The 22155-nt window shown below is 41.9% G+C and overlaps 1 protein-coding gene across 1 annotated transcript in view; it reads right to left on the reverse strand.

Moving 5' to 3' along the window:
* Positions 1–12266: 12266 nt before the first annotated feature.
* Positions 12267–22155, reverse strand: part of Itgb1 (integrin subunit beta 1) — a 48461-nt gene continuing 38572 nt past the window's right edge. The window contains exons 14-16 of the mRNA XM_036188135.1: positions 20669–20901; positions 19251–19417; positions 12267–13430 (exon numbers count right to left, since the gene is read on the reverse strand). Coding sequence (XP_036044028.1) covers positions 13365–13430; positions 19251–19417; positions 20669–20901 — 466 coding nt within the window. The 3' untranslated portion in view covers positions 12267–13364. The remainder of the gene's footprint in view (positions 13431–19250; positions 19418–20668; positions 20902–22155) is intronic.

Below are 22155 nucleotides of genomic sequence, written 5' to 3' on the forward strand. Positions count from 1 at the left end.
TTTGCCCTCAGGTCTCCATACGTATAGCATGGCATGGGCGTGCACACATGCCCACGCACGCGCGTGTGTGCGCGCACACACACACACACACACACACACACACACAAACACACACACTTTTCAAAAAAAGAATGCTATAAAAAATCCTGCATGTGGGACTGGAGAGATGGCTCAGTAGTTAAGAGCACTGGCTGCTTTTTCAGAGGACCAGAGTTCAGTTCCCAGCAGCTCACGACTACCTGTAACTCCAACTCCATGGGATCCAATGCCTTCCTCTGATCCACAGACAGACAATAGACAGACAGACAGACAGACAGACACACTCACACACACACACACATACACACAGATGATAGATAGATAGATAGATAGATAGATAAATAGATAGATAGACAGATGATAAATAAATAATAAATAAATAAAGTCTTTTTACAAATCCTATATTTGATAAATGGTCCTTCAAATTTCAGGGAGAAATTGAGACGTTCCCATATAAAAGATGAGATGACTTTTCCCATTAAACGTTGCTGGGGATGCTGTGAATGTGTTACTCTGACTGACTGATAAATAAAATGCTGATTGGCCAGTAACCAGGCAGGAAGTAGAAGCGGGACCAGCAGAGAAGAGAATTCTGGAGACAGGAAGGCTGAGTCAGGAGTCAGCAGCCAGACACAGAGGAAACGAGATATAAAAGTCCGGGAGCCCACAAGCCACGTGGCAACTTATAGATGAACAGAAATGGGTTAATTTAAGATGTAAGAGCTGGTCAATAGTTAGCCAGAGCTAATGGCTGAGCAATTTTAATTAATATGAGCTTCTGAGTGATTATTTTATAAGTGGGCTACGGAACTGCGGGGGTCTGAGTGGACTGGAGGAAACTCCAGTTACAAAACTTCAAAGAAATGCTAGCATGAACCATTCACACTGACAAAGGGCACTAGACTGAAACTCAGCTGATGGGAAAGGGAAGATCTCACTAAAGGTAAACACACCAGAAATTATTAAAGCAGCCATTATTGTAATTTTAGGTTTTAGTTCTTTTTTTTCCTACATGATATAAGACAAACGCACAGAAATCGTTAGTATATGAGGCTAGATGATGGTGCAGTAGTTAAGACCACAGGCTGCTCTTCCAGAGGACCCAGGTTCAACTCCCAACACCTACCATCACAACCATTTGCTACTATAGTCCCAGGAGACCCAATACTCTTTTCTGCCCTCCATAAGTACTGCATCCATGTGGTACACAGGCATACATCTAGGTAAAACATGCACACACACATAAATTTCTTTTCAAAGGAAAAAATAATTTTAATTGTTAGTATACATTTTGGGGGTATGACTTAAAGATGTAATTTCTGAGGCGAGTAACTGAAAGGGAGTGAGGACAGAGCTGGCTAGGAGCACAGTTTGTTTGCAGTCTGACTAGTGCAGACTCAACTCCAAATAACGTTAGGATGTTCAAAGAAACCTCTATTGTAGCCACAAAGAAAACAGCTAAATAGTACAAAATGACAAGAAGCAAAGGGAAATCAAATAAATAGAGAAGAAGGCACTAAATCAGAAAATAAGGAGCCAGAAGCCACAAGACATATAGAAACAAATAATAAAAGCAAAAACTCAGTTATGTGGTCAGTAGCTCCAATAGAGATCCAACAGATAAACGCCAGTAACTCCATTGCATTCTCCTTCTCCCTGGGGAGACCTGGGAAATCTCAGGGACAGACCATATGTTAGTGTACAAATTCAGAATCAGCAGATTTTGAAAAGCAGATAGCATGCACAAATCTTTTCCTGGGATGGCAAGATGGCTTAGCAGATAAGACACTTGCCATCGAACCCATCAATCTAAACTCAGCCCCCCAAGAGCTCTAGCATGGGAAGAGAGAGCCAGTCTCTTAAATACATTATATACATGGATGAAAATATCATAATGAGACCCGTTATCATGTATAATCAATATATGATATTTAAAATGCCCTGCACATGATAATAAAGTTAAAAACTCTTAAAAAAATTAAACCAGACCCTTTGAAACAGACAATGGATCAATGAAGAAATAATATAAAATACTTACAGAGGAATAGAAACAAAAATGAAACATTCTAATAAAACTTAGTTTACCCGGCAAAATCCGTTACTAAAGGAGAAATTTATTGCTATGAACACAGGATGCCATATCAGCCACCTATCTTTACAACATAGGTAGCTAGGACAGACGGATGACTAAACCCAAAATAAGCAAAGGAGTTAGAAAAATGAGAGATGGTTTCGCCTTTTGGGTTTTGTTTTTCTGTTTGGTTGTTTGCTTGTTTGCTTTTGAGAAAAGTCTCACACATATGAAGCTAGTATAGAACTGGATATGACACCAAGGGTGACCTTGAACTTCTAACCCTCTAGCTTCAACCTCTCAAGTGCTGTGATTACAAGAATGTGAAACTGGGGCTGGAGAGATGGTTCAGAGGTTAAGAGCAGTGGCTGCTCTTCCAGAGGTCCTGAGTTCAATTCCCAGCAATCACATGATGGCTCACAAGTATGTGAAATGAAATCTGATGCCCTCTTCTGGCCTGTAAGCATACATGCAGGCAGAACATGGTATACATAATAAATAAATTAATTTAAAAAAAAAAAAGAATGTGAAACCATGCCATGTTTATGTGGTGTTGGGAATTGAACCAAAGGCATTCTTCATGCTAGACAAGCATTCTACCAATTGAGCTACATCCCCACCCTAGAGATTTAATAGAAAATAGAAAGCTGATGAAGTAGCTCAATCCATAAAGTCCTTGTCATATATAAGTATGAGTGACCTGAATTTCACCTCCACATTAAAAAGCCAGTCATGGTGACATGCATTTGTAATCACAGCACTGGAGAGATGGAGACAGGCATGTCATTGTGGTTCATCTGGCTAGCCAGCTTAGCCTAATCAGCAAACCTCAGCAAACCTAAGGCCAGTGATAGACCTTGTCTACAGAAATCAAGGTGAGGGGCTGGAGAGATGACGTAGTGGTTAAGAGCATTTGTTGTGCAAGCATGAGCACCAGAGCTCGGGCCTCAGCACCCACAAGACAAGACAAGCACAGTCCTGCACGCATGGAAGCCCAGCACTGTGGAAGGCAGAGTGGATCACTGGGGTATGCTGGCTTCTGCCCTAACATAGAAACAAAGCAAACAACAACACAAAGCCAACTTCAGTGAGAGACCCTGCTTTGAAGCATGCATAGGTATGTATACATGGATATGCACACACATGCATAAACACACACACACACACACACACACACACACACACACACACACACACTCGTGTGCACAGAATAAAGACACTCCTAAAACTGAGGGTTCTTAGATAACACTGAAACTTCACTCAGTGGACATTACCACCAATTCTACAGAAACAAAAGAGAGTATTATGAGCATTGTAAGTCAACATATTGGAGAACTTCGATGAACCAATTGCTAGAAATGCAGTTACCAATACTGAATCACAAATACAGAATATTAACAGAACTATAGACCAATGAGGTTGGATCTGTTATCAGAAACCACCCAACAATGAAAACACTGAAACAGATAACCTCATACAGAAATCACACATTCAAGGAAGAATTAATGCCAATCCTTTTCAAACTATTCCAAAAGGAGGAGCATTCTCATGCACACTCTTAAAGCCTTCATTGTCTCGATAACTTGGAATAATGTGTGAGAATCCCAAGCAGTATGGCCATGGAGTTAACCCCGCTCACACTCTCGGTTTCTACATCACGACACACTAGAGTTATCCCAGGAGTACACCTCTGGTATAGCATATTACAATCAATTGATACAGTAGACCACATTAGCAGAACGAAGAAAATAAACACCAGGATTCTCTCAATTGAGGTCAGAAAAGTTTGACAAAATTCAACACCTTCCTATGACCAAAACATCAAACTTGGAACAAGGGAAACTGATACAGCATCAGGTGATGTATGAAAAGTCCACAGCTAACATGCTCAGTGGGGAAAGAGGACCACTTTCCCTCTAATATCAGGACAAAGAAAGGAAAGCCACTCTGTTACATCTACCACGTCTTGCTAGAAGTCCTGGCCACAGAAAGTGGGTTATAACGAAAGGCCTTCAGTACACTGAGTGTGGCAATAAATAAAAGCACAAAAGGAAAGTCGCAAGTTGCCCTTCAACAAAACTGAAAATGCCTGTGAATGCCAGCAGTGCAGTGAGGAAGCAACCCTGAGGAAGACCATAGAAGGGAGAGAAATACTCATGGTCCTATACCTGACAGTGCAGAATAACACTCTGAAGGCACAGTAACTCCACATCCATGGGGATCTGGTGCCCTCTCCTGGCTTCTTTGGGTATCAGGCACACTTACATTTAGGGAAAACACTCATACACATAAATCTTTTTTTTAAGAGAAAAAAAAAGTTGGCAACAGACTTTAATAGATATTGCTTTAACCCATTGTCGGGGTGACTTTATGTGGCGTACTAGACTGGAGAGATCCAATTTGATTTCTATGCATCCTGCTTTTCTCAGCCCCATCTACCGAACATTGCCACCATCATTTATTAACAGCGAAATTCCCACTGGCTGTTCTGAGTCTCTGATTGGCTCCTACCTTGACATCCCATTCCCTTGTTGCTGAACTGGGAAAGGCTCCTGGGCTCCACTTCCATTACTGGCCACACTCAAGATTATGCCTCCACCCAGGAGCACCTCTTTATTAGGAAATCAGTGCCCACACAGCCTGTGCCTAAGACTCAACGTGTGTTCCTTCCTTGTGGATCCACTGCCCATCAGGAGCCCTAAAGAAAAGGCTCGGCTGCTAGAACCTCACACTCCAGAGCCTGCAATGGCCTCATTCCTCCTCCACACAGGATCCTAGGCAAACTGCTCTGCATGAGCCGCTGAAGGCACGTGCTGACCTTGATGATTCTTGTGCCCTTGAAGCTGCCCTATTGTGTCCTTTCTCTAAGTGTTGTTCCGTCCAGTGATCCACTGGCTACTTCAATATGGTGCCAATGTGTACCCCTGAAATTGGTCATCAGTTGGTGGTATTCTGCTCAATGTATAATGGTACAGTTTGCATTGTGCCTTGTGCCCACGAGAGTGACGCATAACTTGCTTTTTTTTAAAAGTTAGTGCTAGCTATTTATTATTCTGATAGGAGAAGTAATGAACTGTAAGTACTGAGTTGATGTTTTAAAGGATCTAGAAATACTAAGTTACACAGAGTGGCACTGGACCGAAGGAGTGCTTGAGGCTGAGGAGTAAGTACACTAACGAGACTTAGAAACCACAGGGAAATTCTGCTGCTCTAACATAAATTGAAATTTATGTTTGCTGAGAATATGTTTCTGTAAAGATTCATTCACGTAGACTGTGCTAGTTAGGCCCCATCCCAACATCAAAGAATACCCCTCCATCAAGGGGAAAGAATGGGTAATGGCCACCGTTAAATCCTGCTTCTCTATCAGGAGCATAAGTCTGCCAAACAGAAAGGATGGCCCTGGGTAACTGCTGTCCCCAAATAACATTGCTCTACTTCAAAAATAATTATGACAATCTCTTTGTATTGTGAATTGTCCCACTTCTTCAGTCTATTTCAGAGAGAGCTGTGATTGGCACCTCTGCTGTGTAAATCTCTCATTTGTCCAAAACGACCCAGCTTGCAATTTCTGTCTCTGTAGAACATGCTTAATTGCTCAAGTGGTAGCCTGGGGCTGGGACCCAAAAGGGTTTTTATAAATGACGGCATATGTGAAATGTTACAGGTGAAGATCAAGATAAACTGCAGATCATTTCTGTGTGAGGACAGTTTCTCTTTGAGCATTAGGCAGAACCCGATAAGTTATTAAAGAGTTTTCCCAAGGGTTTATAGAGTATTTGCATGGGGGGAGAGGGGCTTTACCTGCTTCCTCACTTCCACATAAAATCTTTACAGGGGTTACATTAAATTGCTTGATTAATTGGGAGATAAGTGTCACCTTCATTAGTCATTGCTGTTAGGTTTGAGGAAAGGGAGAAAAGGTTCAAGAGAAGGATACTGAGTTAAACTGTCCTTCCAGCCACAGATGAGTAGCCACAGCTGGCAGTATGGTAGAGGTCTTAAGAAAAGGATCCTTTTGCATTATCAGCCCTTCAGATAATGCAAGGTGTCAACTTGTAAGTTTCTAAGAGAAAGGGGAGGTCTTGCACCATGAGGAAGCAGCCTTGGTTAATAAGTAACTTGTGCTGTGTGACAGGTAAAGGAAAGAGACACATGTGACTCAGGCTATGTTCCATGGTCACTCTCTTGGCATTAGAGTAGAGCTTTGAGAGTGTGTTACCTGCAAAGATGGAACCATAGGCTGCCTTAGATCCCAGGAGAAGCTGTATGTGTTCTCATAGGGCTTACAGTGGCTAAGGGGGAGGGGAGTGAGTGCTCTAACATCTCCAGCTCTCTTATGTACAGACAAGCAGGAATCGTTTTATAGAAGGGAGATGGATCAAGGGACTAGTGAGCATCAAACTCAGTACCTAGCTGCTTCCTGCTGGACTGAATGTTCCTGAGTCAGAGGCTCCCTTCCACCACTCACAGTGGGTGGTCAGGTGGTCTTCGAGGCAGAAGACTTGAATCCCTGCATCATTGCCCACTTGCAGAACCACTTTAAGTTGGATTTATGGCATTTTGGAAGGATTTGGCTGCATGTGTTTATTGAAAAGAGGGTGTAGAGGGTACGCAGAAACATTAAAGACAGAATAGGCATCATCAAGAGTTTCTGCAAGACTTTAATTTCATCAACTTCCTGGAGGATATGTTTGACATTTAAACAATTTCTAAGGTAGGTTCCAGGAGGCTATGGGGAAAGCATCACAGACTTTGTCACAAGGGTGTCCTAAGTGTCATTAAGGCCAATCCCAACTGAGTGGTTATGTAGCTTTGGAGTTCCTGCTAGGAAAGCAGGTAGGCAGAAATCAGCAGCAGGTTGTTACTCCAGTGGGTTTTTGTTGTTTTGTCTCAGTACATAACCAGCCCAGCCTCCAGCTCAGTTGTCATGCCCATGCTGGGATTACAGGTGTGTGCCACCATCCCTAGCAAACAGGCAAGTTTTTATAAAATTTTTGTTGTTTTTGGAGACAGGGTTTCCCTGAGTAGCTTTGCACCTTTCCTGGAACTCACTTGAATTCAGAGATCCACCTGCCTCTGCCTCCTGAGTGCTGGGATTAAAGGCGTGTGACACCACTGCCCGGCCCAGGCAAGTTTTTAATCTGTGGGCCACAGCCCCTTTTATTTTGTATACGAAAGGGAATTTATCTGTGTCCCAGATAAATATGACCTCATAAAATACGTTCATTGTAGAGGGATAAGTCCTATTTGTAGTCAGTCAGTCAGTCAGTGAATGGTGAATGGACAATACTTTTTTTTTTTTTTCCAGGCCAATGTTCATGGACTGACAGAGAACATAAAAAAAAAAAAAAAAAAAAAAAAAAAACCACTGGTGTTTTGTTTTTCCATAAATAGGTGTTTCTTTTAAAGTACATTTTTGGATCATGTCTGTCGTGCTTAGCAGTCTGGCTAAGTAGAAACATATAACCAGAAAGTATGAGTGGGATTTAAATGAGAAGCAGTTTGACTGTCTAGGGCATAATGAGTGGGTTTTTTGTTGTTGTTGCTGTTGTTGTTTTTTTAAATAGCTGTAGTATGAAAAGGAATAGAATAATTGAAGATGTTTTATTTTCCCCAAAAAAATTCATTTTGTTTTGCCTGCATGCATGTATATGCACTACATGTATGCCTGGTACCCACAGAGGTCAGAAGAGGGCATTGGATCCCCTGGAACTAAAATATTGGTGGTTTTTGTGAGGAACCATGTGGGTGCTGGAAACTGAAACCAGGTCCTCTGGTAGCCATCTCTGAAGCCCCTAAAGGAAGATATTTTAGGGTGTTTATGACATTAAAAGACAGAGGAAGGCTCAGCTAAGGTGAGCACTGACATCCAGAAAATGATCTGAGCTGAAGGAAATCAGTAAGCTTTCATGCACATGTCCAGGATCAGGAGTATTCTTAGGAAAAAGTATGACCCAAGAGAGCTTGATGGCTCAGTGAGTAAAGGTGCTTGCCACATAAGCCTGGCAACCTGAGTTCAATCCCTGAACCCAAGAAAAGTAAGAGAGAAATAACTCCATAAAGTTGTCCTCTGACCTCCACAGGCGCACTGTGACACATGTGTGCATGCACACACAGGTCATTATCTACTCATGAACAATAATAAACAAATAAATTTGAAAGGTTTTTTTAATATGACAAAGAACCAGAGTCTCAGAGCATCCTGATAAGTACAACCTAGTTTTAGTTTTTCCTTTTCATTTCACCTTTGGTGAGGTATGACTGATGCGGTAGTTTGAATGGTAGCCAACTGGCTCCCACAAGCTCATAGGGAGTGGCATTATTAGGAGGTGCAGCTTTGTTGGAGTAGGTATGGCATTGTTGGAGGAAGTGTTACTATGGAGGTGGGCTTTGTCTCATACATGCTCAAGCCATGCTCAATGTCTCAGACCATTTCCTGTTGCCTGCGGGATCAAGATGTAGCTCCTTCTCCACTCTCAGCTCCTTCTTCAGCACCGTATCTGCTTGCATGCCACCAGGTCCCACCTTGATGATAATGGACTAAACCTCTGAAACTGTAAGGGAGCCACCCAATTAAATGTTTTCCTTTAGGAGAGATACCATGGTCATGGTGTCACTTCACAGCAATACAAACCCTAACTACATCAACTTTCCTGGAAAAGAAAAAAATGTATACGGTTAAGGTGCACTACAGGTAGATGATGTCCAGAGATACATTATCTACAGACTACTACTACAATCAAGCTACCAGTCATCCCCTCAGTTTTGACATTTCCTTTCTTGTTTCTAAGAACTGATGTTCTGCTGCTGCTGACTAGTATCTAGTGAAGTGCCAGCACTGCTTAGCTGTTTGCTTACCTATGATGCTGTTCTGTTCATTTCTAAGAGCTACTGCAGGCATTTCATTTCTCTTTTGAAGCCTGTTGATTGCTGATGCTGATGTCTGGGAGCTCTGCTGTTTCATGTATGTATTTATCATTGCTAATTCCTCCTGATAAACTGGCCTATTTTTCCACTCTATGTTGTGCCTCTGGTTTGCCCATAGAGCCTATTTTATCTAGTGTTAGCACCATCTATTCTTTTTTTCTTCTTTTATTTTCATCTTTAGGTCTGAAGTGAACCTTGGAGAAGCACATACTGTTGTAGACTGTGGTTTTAGTTTTACTCATCCTGACCCCTGCCTTTTAAGGAGTTACTGACAAAGTACTGATTAGAAAACAATCCTGACATTTCCCTGTTTTCTACATCTCCCCCAACCCCATGACTCATCCATTTCTGCTCTTTTGGTGATCAGTTGACTTACATATGTTCATAGTAAACGATGCATGGCTCATCTGCTGTGAACATGAAGCTGTTGACAGGACTTAAGAGTAAGGCAGCCCTACTCTCTAGGCAGTTTCAGGGTTACAGACCCAAGTAAAATCAATTGTCTGCGTATCCTGACAGAACCAGCAGGAACCAGCTCAGAGTGAGCAGGCTTTGCAGAAACACTTAACAGTGAGCTCAGGGACTCTAAAACACTACCAGAGAACCTATTTTGAGTCCCCTCTCTACTTCTCAAGACCCTGTACCTGGCTGCCCTTCTGTCCCCTCTCTTCATTCATCATGCTCCTGAGACAGACACCTGACCCAGATCCAGACACGGGCATCTGAAGCCTAACTGTGGACTGCCTCCCTAACTGTGGACTGCCTCAGCCCTGTGCCATCATCACAACTTCAAAGCATCTGCAACAGCAGTTATTGTGCCAACATATGAAATGCCATTCTTCCAAGAAGAAAAGGCATCCAGCTCTTCACATGTGGAACTCATTCTTCTTTCACCTAGTAAAGTCATTTTTATTCAGGCTGCTTCTGTGTTATTGCCACTGATGGCCGAGCCTTTCTCCACACTTCCGCTGGGATAGATACTGGGGGATGTTGCATAAACAGGATACTGCAAGTCACAGTAGTGGCGTAGACTAAAGGGTGTCCATGTAGCTGAGAAGTGATCCCAAGATGAAGCTCACTCCACATGCCACCTTGACATTGGAAGTACAAAGATGGACCAGTGGATGACTTAACAGGGAGCAGTTTGTGCAGTGAAGGAAAAGCAGGACTTGAGTTAAATGTAACATAAAGGGCAGAGCTAGCTAGATTAAATGCTAAGAGGTCAAATAAAGACATCTTCCCACCTGATTGAACACTGGAAGAAAATGAAGACCTTCACAATGTTCTATTTATTTAATGTGAAGGATATGTGCATGCTATGTTGTGTGTGTGGAGGTCAGAGGACACGTTAAGGCAATCAGTTTTTTCTTCCCACCAAGTGAGCTCTGAGGACCAAACTCATGTCATCAGGCATGGCAACAAACACTTAAACCCACTGACACATCTCACCAGCCCGACACATTTTTATGTATGTACATACATGTTAATGTATGTACATGTGTGGATGTGCATACACATGTTAACAAGAAATTGATGTCAGATGTCTTCCTGAATCATTCTCTGTAGTAGGACAGGCCCATAGGGTCGAGGAAATTGGCTCAGAGCAGTAGCCAAGGCATGCACATGACGTATTCCTTAAGAGCCAACCTGGAGTCTGCCTGAAGGCTTAGCAACAGTCGCTGTCAGAGTTCCTAGTCGATGCCAGAGTTCCTGATCATGCTGAGTATGCCTGAGGACCTAGCAACAGTCGATGTGATGTCAGAGTTCCTGATCATGCCCAGCCAATGAGTGATAACTACACAGACTGGGCGCTGGGAGGAGGGTATACAAGGCCTTTCCTGTTATTGGATAAATGAATTCGTTATTTGCTTTCACAGTGTCTGAGTCATTGATGCTGCGCTTCTTACCCCCGTCCCCCGAGGGAGCCGTTAGAATCCAAGCAACAATTCTCCACTTTTGTTTTGGTTCCAAACATCTCTACAGTCAGAAAAGTGTTTTTTGTTTTTCCTATTAGATGTAATACAAAATGTAAAAAGTCATCATTCCATCCTTAAAAACCAACATGTGTGCTGGGGAGGGGTGGGTGCTGTAGAAAACAAACTTCATTCTTATGGTATGAGGTTAAGAGCTGCATTCTAGAAATGAAAATGTATAAACCATACTTATTATATAAAAGCATAAGAAAATTAGTTAGACTATGCAGGGGCATGAAAAGTAGAACACAGGATCCACTAAAGTAACACAGGGCAAGACATGAATAAGACCTTTCTCATGGATCTTACAGACTAGCAAAAATGTAAATTCTACCATCAAATTTGTTTTTAGTCAAAACCAGGAATCACATTTAAGAGAAATAAACAAAAAGAATACCACTCAGCATAAATAGTGAGTTTGAAGCTTTTTAAAGTTACATTTATTTATTTGTTTGTTGTGTGCTAGGAGGTGGGGGGGTGCATTCGTGGATGCACATGTGTGTGCTTGGGAGCACATACATGAGACATAGGACAACTTTTAGAGTTGCACTCTCTGCTTCTACCATGTGGGTCCTGGGAATCAAGTTCAGGGCATCAGGCTGGGTAGCAAGCATCTTTACCCTAACACCTCAGGGGGCCACGGTAGAAACTTCAAACCATTCCTTCCTCGTATCGTCCTGACATCTGTTGCATATCCAAGGAGGAAATAGATACTTCTGTTTACATTTTTAAAATATATTATTATTGTGTGTGCATTTGGGGTGGGAGGCACATGCCACAGTACATGTGTGGAGGTCAGATGGTAAGTCTGTGGGGGTTGCCTCTCTACTTCACCCTGGCATTGGTACTAAGGACTGGCCTCCAATCACCAGCCTCCACAGCAAGAGCTCTTCCCCACTACGCCATCTTGCCAACCCAAGTCCTTCTAAACCTTACACAAGTGTTTTTATGGAAATACAGTTTTACATTAAAATAAACTAAAACCAGATGAAAGTAAGATTTCCCTAGTTCTTCCTAAGAACAAAAATCTCACCCCTCTCCTAAATATTAGCTCTCCAGCATCTGGTAGTTCATAAAAAGTTCTGCTTAATGTAAGACATTCAGGGGGACATGAACTGCAGTTTGTTCTACCAACTGCTCCCCATGTCTAAAATGAACCACCGTGGCTTAGTAAGCGGACTGAGATGTTTCCCTCTTAACACATAAAACTACACACACAAAACTAACAAAAATACAGAGCCAAAACAAAACACTTAAGTATTTTAGGCCTTTTTATTTTAATAAATAACTTCAGTTAATTGCATTGTCAAAATTAAAAGGCACTTAAAACAAGATTGTGATTAGTGTGAGAGAGAGCAAGCTCAGAAGGGAAGGCGCATTCAGAAGGCGCACAGTGGTTGAATCGCTGCTGAGGGGGCCCTGCCCAGGTCCTGTAGCCCTGCAAGCAGCAGGGCAGCTTAGAGTGTTTGTGAAAAAGGCAAATGTACAGCCAAGTAAATGAAAAGGTAATGATAAAAAGTCTTAACCCCAAACTGCAAACAGACACATTAAAAGATTAGAGGAGGTGATAAAGGAGCACCAGGAATTAAACAAAAACAGTGAAGTAAAATAAACTCATCCAAAAGGTTCCCATTCAGCAAATGCTATGAAAATTATGGCCTTTATGTGAATAGTGCTAAGTCAGGGACTCCTTAGCAGAGAAGTTCCCAGGACTTTTATCCAAGCTTGGATTTATAAAGAGAAGGCATCAGAGTTACAGGATCAAGTAACTCATAATGGCACACAGGTTTTAAAGCTAAGTTTTTCCTTCCACCTCTCTGAATTTCCCCAATGGCCTTTGTAAATCAACTGTGTCAAAATTATTTTAATTGGAAACTGTCAGCATACCTGTCTTTCAGATGCATCATTGGGCATGCCCAGTGGGAGGCCAGCAGGCTGATGTAGGCCCACGCTGCCAGCAGGCCTGCACTTTGGACTCTGTGTGAGCAGCCCTGGCTGAGCTGAGTCTGGGTGCAGACACTTGTGAGCTGCTGCTTCTGCCCTGCCCTCACCCTAGCAGTGTCACTTAATGCACTGAGAGCGGGATCCCAAGGGCCCGGGAGGAAGGGTTAAAAAGGCACACTGTGACCTCAGCTGACAAGGATAAAGATCCTTTCTCAAGTCTTCTGTCAGTCCCTGGCATGGATTATAACATTATTTTCAAAATAATAAAAAATTAAAAATTATACATATTGTACATTTTCCAAACCTGCACGTGAATAAACCCCTGGCCACAGAGCCCCAAAGCTACCCTACGTGACTAAGACGATGCTGCTGTGAGCTCGGTGTTGCAAAATTGGCCTGAGGAGGACTCATTTTCCCTCATACTTCGGATTCACCACAGTTGTCACGGCACTCTTGTAAATAGGATTTTCACCCTAAAACAAACAACAATCACCAGTTACTCTCTAAAAAATCACAGTGTTCCAAAACAATATTAAAAGCTGCAGTTTTCTTAAGAAGCCACTTCCAATGTCTAGTGTCACTGTGTTAGGTGGCAGAGATGATGTCTGACACAGAAGTGAAAAGGACACCCAGGAGTCCTAGGCGATCGGAACGTTGTGCTCTGACTCCAGTCCATTATCCCCGGAGAGCTGCATCACAAATGGCCTCCACAGCTGCCATCAGAGGCTCCTCTGAAGGCACCCAACTTGCAGAAGCACTGAGGCCCTGACTCCACACCCTCATGCACAGGAGTACTTGATAATCAAATGGGGCGGCTGGCTTTGTCCCCAGGGAAGGAGCTGTGCTCCTGCTTCTGCTACAGAACTGACTGATTTCTGGGTGTGTCTGTCAAGGTCACTCAAGGCACTGTGCAATCATATGCTAGAATGTTAGCTAATTACCATTCTTCAGGGAGTTACTAGTCCTCAACAGCCTAAGGACGCTGCGGATCAGCTCTTGTCCTGAGTGAGGACCGCTGCGAATTCAGCAAGTGACTCAAAGCCACAAACATTTCCCAAGATTGAAAACATACTGACTGTGGTGTTTTAAGCAGAGCAATAGCAATCATAAGTACACAATCACAGCTCTATCCTTGATGAGAGCGTAGTATATGGTGTGTGAAGACATGAAATGAGGTGATCCGACAGAGTTCAAAATCGAATTATATACATGAGAACAGTACTAGAAAGGGATACTAACACGGGAAGAATACTTTCATAGAGAAACTGACTACAAATAAATTACTGAAAAACAAATAGAAATATAAACGAAGCAAAGGTATAGAGCAAAGAATGCCATATCTAGGTAGAGATACATACAGTTCATACAACATACATACAATGTGTTCTGAGGTGTTGGGAATTGAGCAGAGACAAGAGAGGAAGGCAGTGTGGACTCAGCCCTGAGGGCAAGGTGAGCATCTACAAGATAGCAGCAGCTCTGTGAATATAGTCAGAACAAGAGCACACACCTGACACTCAGCCTCACTCCTCAAAACCCAACTCTTCTGAGCATGAAGGATCTGTGCTGGGATGCTGGTTAGTTTTTGTCAACTTGACACAAACTAAGGTCTCCTTGGAGAGGGAACCTTAATTAAGGAATTGTCTCCATCATACTGGCCTGTGGACATTTTCTTGATTTCTAATTAGGGTAGGAGAGCCCAGCCCATGGGGGGTGGTGCCACCCCTTGTTAGGTAGGCCTGGGCTGTATAAGAAAGGTAGCTGAGCAAGCCAGGGAAAGTATGCCAGTACACAGCAGTAAGAACTCCTCTGGTGGTCTCTGCTTCGGTTCCTGCCTCCAGGTTCCTGCCCTGAGTTCAGCTTTGGCTTCCCTTGATGATGGGCTATATAACCTGTAAGCCAAGTAAACCCTGTCCTTTGCCTCTCCGGGGTGCTTTGGATCACAGTGTTTATCACAGCAACTCAATGCAAGCCAGAATACATGGTTAATGTCAATGTCAATCTTGACATCGAAAATCATGTGGGAGATGGGGCCATGTCTGTGGGGGATTACTGATTAAGTTAATTAAGGTGGGATGCCCACTGTGGGTAGAATCATTTCCTGAGCTTGAATACTGTATAAAAGTAGAAAGTGAGCCTTTGTCCCTCTGCCTTGTGACTCAGATACAATGTAACCAGCTGCCCCAAGCTCCAACTGTGGCTTCTCCACTGTGCAGACTGCACCCTCTAACTGTGAGCCGGAGTACAGCTTTTCTCCGCTGAGCTGCTCACGGAGTGTATTTTATTAGAGAAACAAAAAGTAAGCAACACAAGAGCCCGAAACAAACACCCCACACTGACAACCAATGCTCAGACTCTCAGATCCTCAGCTCTTGGGCCAGCAGGGCCAAGTGCAGCCCTTCACAGAGTCACAGCACCCGCCCCCACTTCAGGAAGAGGCTGCCTTCTTGGAAACCCCCTGCTTCCATCTGGGTGGGATACTAGAACTGCTGTGTTTTCAAATGTATTAAGGCTTTAAAACGTCCATTTAACTGTCTTTAAGTTAATGCACTTGACATAATCTAATATTTAGTGCTTAAGAATTATAAGGGAGCAAAACATAAAAAAAATAGAAGTTCAATATTTATTGCCATGAAGTCTAAGGCAGAATTTACATGGAAAAAACTTACCTTTGGAGAAGTTTGCTTTGCCATACACACACTTATATTTATTATTTCAAAGTCTAATCACACAAAAGTTTAACATGCAAGTTAGAGGTAAAATTAAACTCACTATGTGTATTAGGCATCAGTTTAAATGGATGTAAACTAAAGTAATTCAGATTAGTCTAGTCACTCAGGGCACAAAGCACATTTGTATCTGAGGTGGAGGCTACCCTCTGCCGTGCGTCTGTTTGTCCACTAGGAGCAGCTGACAGTGTGGCTGTAAAATGCTATGTATATGGTGTATGAGGTATACAATGCAAATGGCGAGTTTGCAATCCACAGCAGGGAAGGACAAACCTGATCATCTTTTCAGTGTCCCCACATGGCAGTATTATATGCTCACATAATTACAGTGTCTGCTGATGATGTAATTAATTGGTGGGAAGCCTTGTCCCATATAACAAAAATGTTTTTGTATGATTTTTTTCTGACCTATTGACTCTCATTAATTTTTATTGTTAATTTCTACTATAATTTTATTAAGAAAACGTCTTAGGATAGATATATAATCTATAGCCATAAATTTTCTTACATTTCAATAATATGTAAATAAAATTTAAGAAACCCTTGCTTTTTTAATTGTTTGAAATCTTTATTTTAGCTGAAGAAGGTATACTATAGCTAAAAATTAAATCAAGATTATAAACATTAAGTATAAATAGTAACTACTGATTATTTACTCAAAGTGCCATTAAATGTATAGAAAGGGCAAACATTCCCCTCGGTAAAGCAAGTGGAAAATTCTCCTGTGAGAAGTAACTATATGAAATTGTTTCCACAAAGGAAAGAAAGAAATAAAACCCTAGTACTCTGACTAGCTAATCAGTTTCCTACTTCTGTAAAGTATCAGGTGAGACTGAAAGACCACATCAAGTTTTCAAACACGTGAGCTTGACAATGACTTTCTACCAACAAGCTAAATCTTAAATAAAACCTTCTTAGCAATAAAAGAGATCCAGCAAGTCATGATTTCTAGTATTATTGCTACTTCCTGTGTCCCTTAAACATACAAAACATTCCCATAACTGGAGCTTTCTGCAAGTCCATTTTTATTAACAGATTGATTTATGACTGAGTAATTATAGGGCTGGGGATGGAACTGCAGGCCTCCCACAACACATCTGCAGCCCTTCAATTTTGCTTTCAAAGTTCACTAACAGATAAGTAATCCTAACACCAGTGCTGAGTTCTGTGTAGGAAAGTGATTCCCCCGTGATACTTGCCTAGCAGCATTACCCCAAGTCACAACAGTGTCCAAACGGGCAGCTCTGTAAAATGCTCTATTTCTTCCTAACCAGGGAACATTCTCCTAAAGAATGTGGCTGCTAACCTGCTAACAGGTGCGGGGCAGAGGACAGGAAGTAAGTATTGGAATCCAACAGTCTGACTTGAATCTCACTTCACTAACCTAACCCTCTGTGTGAACTTGGCTTCTCTGCCATACTCTTCTCTAATTTAAAATGGGAATAAAGATAGTTCCCACTATTTTATGAGTAACAAAGAATACAGGATACTGAAAAACATTCCTGAAACACAGGAAGACCCTGTAGCTATCACCAACACTGTCACTGTCTACAGAAAGTGGAGATGAGAAAACATGAATCCTCCCAGGCTCTATGCAATCTGAGAAAAGAAATTTGATGCTAATGCAATCCTTTTCATGGGAGAATTTTTTGTTTTATTGATTGATTGATTATGTATACAGTGTTCTGTCTGCACATATCCCTGCAGGCCAGAAGAGGGCACCAGATTTCATTACAGATGGTTGTGAGCCACCATGTGGTTGCTGGGAATTGAACTCAGGACCTCTGGAAGAGCAAGCAGCGCTCTAACTGCTGAGCCATCTCTCCAGCCCAGGGAGAGTTTTAAGAGAGGCATAAAGAGATGTATCTCTGTGAATTCAAGTCCTGCCTGGTCTACACAGCAAGTTCTAGGCTAACTAGAGCGACATAATAAGGCCTTGTCAAGCAAAAATAAAATAAAAAATAAGCAACAAAAATTTTCAGTTTTAAACTTCAAAGTCAGAACCATTTAATAACTAGTAAGAAAAACACAGCAGTAATTTGCTTCTCAGTGGAATTCCCACATAATCAACAACTAAAAAAAAAAAAAAAAAAAAAAAAACTCAGTATCTTTCTAGATTGGATAATATGAATAGTAATTGTGAACAATACAAACACTATACTAAAGCCTTGGTTTTGCAATTTTGATTTCACACTCCATTTCACTATTCAAATCCAAGAAGTGATTCACTACGTAATAACCTTCTAAAATAGGACTGTATCAGAGATTGGGTGGACTGTACTCCAACTGCCTCATACAGCCACCCCATGTGACGGTTAGCAGCATTACCCCCTGCTAAAGACATAAGAAGGGCAGCCCCAGGGAGATGACAGAGCTCAGGGCTGCTCTGTTCACTAAGCAGAAGGGCTAGGGCTGAGCAGGCTGCCTGGCTGCAAAGCACTCTCTTCTCTCCACCAATATGGGGGCTGCTTCTATACCTATTTTTTGTAAAGCCCTTCCAAGCACTAAGTTAACATATGAGAGAAGCCACAGACAGCCATATAAATGAAGCCAAACAAAAACAGCAGTAATGCTGAGAAACACACATGGTGCAGTAAAGAAGACACAGGTTCACATGCAAGGATAGAAAGTGGAAGGAAATACGAACGGCAACTCAGAGACCAGCTTTACGTCCATAGTTTGGATTCTTGAAATTATTAATAGGACTCTTGTAAATCGGATTTTCTTGCTAAAGTGAAAGAAATAGTTTCTAGTGATTTCATCAGAAAGAAAATTGGTATGTAGTGTGTATAAATACCATAAAATGGACCTCTTTCTATACTTCTGAAATTTCTAAATTTTTAACAAACCTAACCTAACTGTAGTAAAAGGTACATGACTATTTGTATTTACAATTTAAGAATACTGCCTGAAAACATCAACTCTTTCTTGTGTCAAAATGTGAATATATAAGGGCCAACATTTAGCCAACCACCTGACTTTATTCTGAAAGCACTGAATTAGCACACACCAGTCAAAGCCTGTGTTTCTATTAAGAAAGTTTTACAGAGATACAATCACCTTAAGCTCAGGCCAAGTATTTCCAAATGCACAAACACACCTACTATAAAATTCATCCCAAGAAGAGCTCAAGAGGGCCTTCTGGTCACCCTCCCATCATCCTATCCCCAGAACCACTGATCTGGTTGTGTTTGCCAGAAGTCATATGAAGAGAATCATGTTGGATGCATGTAGTGGGGATGGGGGGTTCTTTATTTAGTACAGATTGAGACACTGGTGAAGTCACTTGAGATTCTACTTTACAGTAGACAAATGAGCAGAGCATATTTAGAATCAGACCTATTAAAGAACTAAAAACACTGGCCACTGCATACGTAGAATATATATCCTCATAAATGTTTTACTGCAATAGGAAGCTTCTAGTTTTCAGCAAATGCAAACTCTTTGAATAATGAACTTTAGGGAATGAAATATTTAGAGAGGACTTTAAAGGTCAGTTTCACTGTTAAAGTTACATATACTTCATGAACCAACCTACTTCTCAGTAGCTGTTTTATAACTTACCGTGTCCCATTTGGCATTCATTTTCTCCTTTTCAAATTTAGCAAATTCTCTTCTGTCATGGATTATCATTAAAAGCTTCCAAATAAGCAGCAAGGCAAGGCCAATGAGAACAATCCCAGCAACCACACCTGCTACAATTGGAATGATGTCAGGACCAGTAGGACAGTCTGCAAACGAAAAGGTTAAAGGTGAGCATACAAGGACTGAGTATACACAAAGTTCTCATAACCGCAGACCTTGTGGGATCTTACAAAATGAATAGCACTAAAAACTCAAGGGACCGCACACCACCCCAAAACCTACCTAAAGCTACTAGGTTACAGGCCTGGTGTGGTGGCATGTACCTTTATCTCAAGATACAGGTGGATTTCTATGAGTTTGAGGCCAGCTTGAACTATACAGTGAGACCCTGTCTCAAACAAACAAACAAACAAACAAAACTACTAGGTTCTAACAAGGGAGCTTACAAAACAGCAGGAAATACAATCATCGGGTCATTTATTTGGGGGTTGGTTATAGAATATATTTCTTTCCCTAAAGACTGAAAAATTTAAGAATCCTAACAACATCAAAAATAATGACAAGCTTATATGTAATTAAGAATAATTATGTTTGCCGGGCAGTGGTGGTGGTGCACGCCTTTAATCCCAGCAGTCAGGAGGCAGGGCCAGGCGGATCTCTGTGAGTTCGAGGCCAGCCTGATCTACAAAGTGAGTTTTCCACACACACACACACACACACACCGAAATATATTTCTTTTTTTTTTTAAACTAAAAAATTGGGACAGTTTTTGTAATGTTAAACAGATGCTCATCATATGCTCTAAAATATGTTCACCCCAAAAAAAACAAAAAACAAAAAAACACAAAAACAGCCGGGCGGTGGTGGCGCACGCCTTTAATCCCAGCACTCAGGAGGCAGAGTGGGGCAGATCTCTGCGAGTTCCAGGAAAAGGCGCAAAGCCACACAGAGAAACCCTGTCTCGAAAAACCAAAAAAAAAAACAAAAAAACAAAAACAAAAACAAAACAAGACTATGCACTAATACTAAAGAATAACAAAGAATCTACAAAGGCTACTAGAAAAAAAAGGTAAAATTTGCTTAATTTGGGGGAAATTGAACAAACTCAACATCAGTAATATCTTTAAGAAGACTTCTCCCAATACCTAAGGCTGAATTGAACTCAGATTTAAGTATCATCAACATTGTTGCACTCCACAATGTTTAAGTGTTCCACTCCAGAAACTTCAAACTTGATCTCTCTCCTCCTTAGTTGTTATACAATTAACTAAATTCTACTTTAAGCTTTGAGAGAAAAACTTCCCAACATAAGCTTAACTAGTAAGAGCCCAGGCTGTTTCTGATGTCAGAGGCCAGCAATAAGCCAGCACAGAAGCAAGGCATCTCTCATCTTCTACCTGGAGTCTCCACAACATGCACGATGGCTTCGTTGTTGCCATTCACTGAGTAGGTGAAATAGAACCAGCAGTCATCCACGTCCTTCTCCTTGCAGTGGGTCACAGGGTAGACCTGCACTGGCTGGGGCAACTTGTCTCTGCTTTCCACCTTCGTGAGGTTGAAGTGGGAGCACTCCTGTGCACACGTGTCTTTCTTTTCTCCTTTATTGAAGGCTCTGCACTGAACACATTCTCTAAGACAGAAATCGGTACACTTAGCATGCAGTAAGAGGTGATTAGAGTACTTCACAGACTAACTAACAGCCACACTGAGCTGAGGGTAGCGTAAGCAGGGAGAAACAGAAGCAGTGTGTTCCACAAGAGAGCCCCATTCCCAGCCTCAGCCAAGCACTGCCACTAAGGCCAGCACCATCCTGGCTGGCAAAGCTGTTGTCAATAATGAAGGGGCAAATACGGTGTTCTCCAGACCAAGTCCACTGGTGGCAAAGCACCCAAGAAGCCTCTGGCTACAGGCTTCCTACAAGCTCTCGTCCTCCAGTGGCAGAATAAAGAACTTCAGTAAAGACCAGTGCTTGTGGTTAACACCAGGCCTTATCAAGGGTTCACCCAACATCTGACTCACAAACCTTACTTCCTATTGGCTACAGACCTGACATCCACAGCATAGCTGTGGGTGCAGTGCAGATGCCAGAGAGGCCTGCACAGTGGATCCTCTTTGTAAAGACACCCACATGTCCATGACAAACCTGTAACAGGCATCCCCAAGACCACCAACTAGCATACTGCAGACCTGGGAGACATATGTAAAAATCTAGTCTGAGCCCTTGGTGGTGTGAAGCATGGGTCCTAGCAGTCCAGCATGGGGAGCTGAGGCAGAAGGATCTCAAGTTCAAGGACAGCCTGTGCTCAATAGCAAGGCCTCTCATTCTAAACTGTGTGTAAATTTTATAAAAAGTATTAACATAATTCAATATGTTTCAGTGAACAAAACAGCAGTTGAGCTTTATAACAATTATAAGTAAACCAAATCCATTTTCCAAGTCAATGCTAACACTTGGGTTTTTCTTACAATAAATTTCCCATTAGTAGGTTTTAAAAAAAAAAAAAAAAAAAAAGCTAGTCTCCAAAATGAAAAGTAAATCACAATAACAATAAAGGTGGAGCTGGGAGGACGGCTCGGTTAGTAAGGTGTCTGCCTCACAAGCTAAGGCCTTGAGTTCAGGTCACTAGAGCCACATAAAAGGCCAGGCATGAAGGCTCATGTTTGCGATTCCAGTGAGGGAAGAAGAGCCAGGTGGATTCTTGTCCTAGCCTACTCGACAAAGCTCCAGGTAAGTGAAAAGCCCTGTGGTAAACAAAGGGAGAAGGCTCCTGAGAAACAACCACCCAAGGCTGTCTGACCTCCATGCACACACATACACATGTATATATATACACACCTCCACGGCATAAAATTAAAAGTACAGGTAATAAAACTGGACCTATGT

This window comes from Onychomys torridus, chromosome 5 (genome assembly GCF_903995425.1).
Source record: "Onychomys torridus chromosome 5, mOncTor1.1, whole genome shotgun sequence".
Lineage (NCBI taxonomy): Eukaryota > Metazoa > Chordata > Mammalia > Rodentia > Cricetidae > Onychomys > Onychomys torridus.